At 51.5% G+C, this 4,934-nt stretch overlaps 1 protein-coding gene across 1 annotated transcript in view; it reads left to right on the top strand.

Moving 5' to 3' along the window:
• Nucleotides 1-4,934, top strand: part of LOC105551235 (putative ciliary rootlet coiled-coil protein-like 3 protein) — a 99,316-nt gene that overhangs the window by 38,929 nt on the left and 55,453 nt on the right. Inside the window, 1 exon segment of the mRNA XM_011996401.1 lies at nt 2,044-2,237. Coding sequence (XP_011851791.1) covers nt 2,044-2,237 — 194 coding nt within the window.

The raw sequence follows: 4,934 nt of genomic DNA, 5'->3' as shown, positions 1-4,934 counted from the left end.
GTTGTATGTTGTGTCACTTTTCCAGTTGCTTTAGGTAGGAGGGTTGGTCTTCAACAACCTACCTCACCATTATCAGAAGTAGAAAGTCCTGGTTTTTACTTTGAAAGAATATTTTCACTGAGTATAGAATACTAAAATAGCCATTATTTTCTTTCAGAAATGTAATGAAGTCATTCCATTGTCTTCTGACTTTCACTGTTGCATGGAAAGTAAATGTCAGTCTTGTTCATTTCATGGCTATGTGTCGTTTTCCCTTTTTTAAAAAAAAAAAAATTTCTGTATCTTTGGTATTCAGAAACTTTACTAAGTTGTATATCTGTGACATTTTCTTTCAATTTATTCTTTTGGGGGTTACAGCTCATTTTAAGTCTGTGGCTAGATGTATTTTACTAGATTTGGAAAATTCTTGGCCTGTATCTGTTCAAATATGCCCTCTCATCTCCTTCTGAGACTGTAATTACACATATGATGGGTATTTTTAGCCTGTCCTGTATGTCTATAACACTGTTTTGTGTATTTTCCATCCTTCTCTCTCTTTATGATTCAGTCTGAACACATTCTTTTGTCTGTCTTCCAGGTTACTAGTCCTTTCTTTTATTCTGTCTAATCTGCCATTGTCTATTAGTTTCCTTACTTTTTTGGTTATTATATTTTAAACTGTATTTTTTATATTTAGTATCCAGTTCTATTGTTAAACTTTACATCTTGCTATCCATCTTCTTGAACATATTAATCAACTATTTTAAAGTTTGTGTCTGATAACTCCAATATCTAGATAACCAGGGTGGGAGGATCTGTATCTATTTTCTGTTCTTACTTGTGGTTTTTTTGTCATGTGGTCCTGTCTCCTGATAGGCCAGATCTTGATTAAATAGTCAATCTTCTATATAATAAATCACAGAAATAATTTGAGGATCTTGACAATGCTACTCTTCTTCCAGAAAGGGTTTATTTTTGTTGTTGTTGTTGTTTGTCTGTTTTTGAGAGAGTGTCTCACTCTGTCACCCAGGCTGGAGTGCAGGGGCATGATCCTGGCTCACCATAACCTCTGCCTCCTGGGTTCATGCGATTCTCCTGCCTCAGCCTCCTGAATAGCTGGGATTACAGGTGCATGCCGTCGTGCCCGGCAGATAGGGTTTTACCATGTTGTCAGGCTGGTCTTGAACTCCTGACCTCAACTGATCTACCTGCCTTGGCCTCCCAAAGTGCTGGGAGTCGCTGCACTCGGCCAGAATTTACTTTTGACCCTGGCAGGCAGTGAAGGTAGAAGGTCGCTGTAGTCAGTGACTGGGATGATTCACACCTGAGCTGCAGTGTCTATGAAGGATGGTCTGTTTCTGATTCACCACTACTACTAGGATCAAGCCCTGCGGTGAATACAACCTGATGTCTTGTGATACGTATCAGAGCCTCTCCGCTTTGGTGGCTCTGAACCCTAATTTTTGTCCCCCTCAGGCCATGGTACTGCCAGAAGCTCTTCTTGGCATCTCAATTTTTCAGCCCAAACTTTTAAATCAGCAAATGCCTTAAGGGAAAAGGAGGCACCAAATGCTGGGCTCATTCCTCTGTGTCTCCCTTCTCTCCAAGATCTTCGCTGCTTCAGTCCCAGCTGTCTTTTCAGCTGTCTGAGGTCTCTTACATATTCTTGTGATATATCTACCTAGATTTTTATGATATTCTTGGTGGAAGCGTTGGTCTGCAGCAGTCTAGTTTTCTGTTACCTTCTGTTGCCATTTCTACGCAGTGTTTCCTGACCCCTGGACACTGGAGGACAAACAAATGGTACCATTTAGATTGACAGTTGGCTCCTACCTAGGAGTGCCCAGTTCAATACCATCCCCATCGGGGTACCTGAGTGGATGCCCCCTCTATTGTAAAGACATCCATGTGCGTCTGAGGTCCACCCACTTCTTCCACTCTCACCTCCATGCCATTCTGCGTGAAATCACTTCTTCTGAAGTCCTTTCTTCCCCTCAAGAGGCCCATGCTCACCCACCCACTTACTCTCTTTCTCTGCCAACTGTCCATTTCCACCTCCTCTAGGTCACATGCCAGAAACAGGCCCTGGAGGAGCAGCTGGCTCAGAGCCTGCAGGACCAGGAGGCCCAGATGGACACTCTGCAGCAGGCCCTGCAAGACAAGGATGCTCTGTCTGAGGAGCGGGCCCAGCTGCTGGCCAAGCAGGAGGCCTTGGAGAGGCAGGGCCGGCTTGCAGCTGAAGAGGCAGCTGATCTCAGGTATGCAAGGGCCTGCCAGTCACGGCATGTCCCACACGTCCTTACCCTCCGAGAGTCTGCAGTGTGGCAGTATATGGGGACACGCACACCATGGCACAGGACTGGGAGGGAGTGTGTGCACATGAAATGGGCCGTGAGTGAGAGGCAAGCACAGTGCCTTTGGGTTGGGGCAGGGCATCTAGAAGAGGTCAACCCAGTGAAAGCACTGGGGTCACCTTCCTGAAAGAGGTGGTGGCAAGTGCAGAAACGCAGCTGAGACCAGTGGAAGGCAGATGTGGAATGTCTTGCTCATGGAGCTGTGGAGTTCAGGGTGAAGGGATGGCTGGATTCAGGCACTCCCACCGTGCCCTTGGAATCCTGCTTCTCCCTCCCTCAGCACAGCTTGGCTCTGAGATCTTATTCCAGGCAGGCTCACTCGGAGAGGTGGCAAGATGGCCAGCAGCCACTCCAGGGTCCCCCTTCCAGCAGACACAGGGCACCCTTCTCCCCACAAGGCCTGAGAGTGGCGGCCATGGGCCATGTTGAGCTGCGTGATATCCCTGTACCAATCCTGGGAGCCTGGAGTCACAGGGCCTGATCCCAGGCTTGGGTGACACACTCACCCCTGGAGCCCAGAGCAGGGCCAGCCCAGGGACACACGAGGTGGAGAGTGTGGACGGGTGAGCCCAGAGGCCCTCAGGGCAACTCCCAGAAGTTGGGATGGGCACTCGCAGGCAGGAACAGGATGTGTGTAGGTGCCGTCCGGTGTGTGTGTGTGTAGGTACCGCCTGGTGTGTGTGTGTAGGTGCTGCCTGGTGTGTGTGTGTGTAGGTGCTGCCTGGTGTGTGTGTGTGTAGGTGCTGCCTGGTGTGTGTGTGTAGGTACCGCCTGCTGTGTGTGTGTAGGTGCCGCCTGGTGTGTGTGTGTAGGTGCTGCCTGGTGTGTGTGTGTGTAGGTACCACCTGGTGTGTGTGTGTAGGTGCTGCCTGGTGTGTGTGTGTAGGCTGCTGCCTGGTGTTCTGGATGGATCCTGCAGCCTCTGCAGAAACCCAGCAGCTGATGGCTTCTGTGCCTTCTCGGCTCTGCTTAGGGCCCTGCTCAGGCACTGCTAAGTATTTTTGTTGAAAAGATTGCTTCCTGGAATTCTAGAATCTGAGAGGCATGAGAAACATTGGAGTCTGGGATCCTTGAGCTTCTTCGCAGACAAACCTCTTCTCCAAATGAAAGCTTTCGCAGCAATTGGGAAGGAAAACCTGAGGGAGGCTGCTGTGGGTTTGGCTCCTTCCCATGCTCCTTTCTGGGCCCTGGGGCCTCCAAGGACCGGGGTGGAGGTCCCTTCCCTGCTGGTAGGATCTGCTGCCCAGAACACAGGCCCTGGCCAGAGCCCTCAGCAGCCTGGGTCCTGCCCTGACAGCTGCCCCTACCTCTGCCCTGCCACTGACCCCCCCTGCACATGGCAGCCCTGTGGGCCCCAACATCACAGGCCACCGAACAGGGGTTCTGACGGCCAGTTGAGCCTCTGGTGACAGAGGGGCTTGACCTGAAGCCACGTCTGCCCAACACACTCTGTGTTTATCTGACTGGCCCAGTGCGGCCGGAGAGCGTGGATGCTGCCATTTTGATGAACTCACAGGTAACACTGAGGACCATTAAGTGCGGGAAATCCTGCTGCAGCTCCTTGCTTCTGATGAGACCTCCCCACGGGTCTGCTTTATGAAGCGCTCCACTCTCGGATCCTCAGGCCCTGACAAGGCTTCTGCAGTGGGGACCTGCTCCCTCCCTTCATGGAGGCCCGCTTGTCAGCCAGCAAGATGGACCAAGGTCCCTGCCGGCCCACACCCCAAGCAGCCCTGCCCTGCTCAGAGCACCCCGTGGGGGGCCAGGCCTCCAGTCCAGGGGCTCAATGGTGGAGCCCCTGGAGTTGCTCCTGGGCCCCCATGGAGAGAGAGAGGCTGGGCACAGGCTCAGGTCCCCAAGCTTCAGGCAAAGACGTCCGATTTCTGAGCAGCAGAGGCCACATCCCTTACAGGAGACCAGGCAGGCCTCTAGGAGGAGGGGTTTCCAGGCTGACTTGAAGGGAGAAGAGCTGCCAGGTGAAGACAGCACTCAAGCCTGGGAGTGTGGGATGGGGGCCATGAGGAGCACTTGTGGGCGGAGGGACTGGAAGGGGAGCAGAGCAGCGTGCAGCAGAGTGAGGTTTCTGGGGGTTCTGACCTGATCCCAGAGGACCTCCCTCTGCAAGCCCTGGTGAGCCCCCAGAAGGCTGGGATGTGCTCTACCCCTGATGAAGGAGGTGGCAGTGGCCAGAAAGATGGAAGAGAAATGCAGGCAGGGCCTGGTCAAGAGTTGCCAGGGTCCCCGTGGCCTATGGCCCGCCCTGACCTCATCTGTTTGGGGTTGTGCACCCACCATTTGCGTGTTCATATGGGCGTCTGTGCTTGAGCCCTTGTGGTGTGTTTGTATGTGTTGTTTGTGCGTGTTGTTTGTGCGTGTTGTTTGTGCGTGTTGTTTGTATGTGTTGTTTGTGTGTGTTGTTTGTGCGTGTTGTTTGTACGTGTTGTTTGTATCTGTTGTTTGTACGTGTTGTTGTACGTGTTGTTTGTGCGTGTTGTTTGTACGTGTTGTTGTACGTGTTGTTTGTGCGTGTTGTTTGTACGTGTTGTTTGTACGTGTTGTTTGTACGTGTTGTTGTACGTGTTGTTTGTGCGTGTTGTTTGT

Source organism: Mandrillus leucophaeus, unplaced genomic scaffold, assembly GCF_000951045.1.
Source record: "Mandrillus leucophaeus isolate KB7577 unplaced genomic scaffold, Mleu.le_1.0 Scaffold510, whole genome shotgun sequence".
NCBI lineage: Eukaryota > Metazoa > Chordata > Mammalia > Primates > Cercopithecidae > Mandrillus > Mandrillus leucophaeus.
Note: the sequence above shows the minus strand (reverse complement) of the source record. Positions and strands in the feature narration are given on the sequence as shown.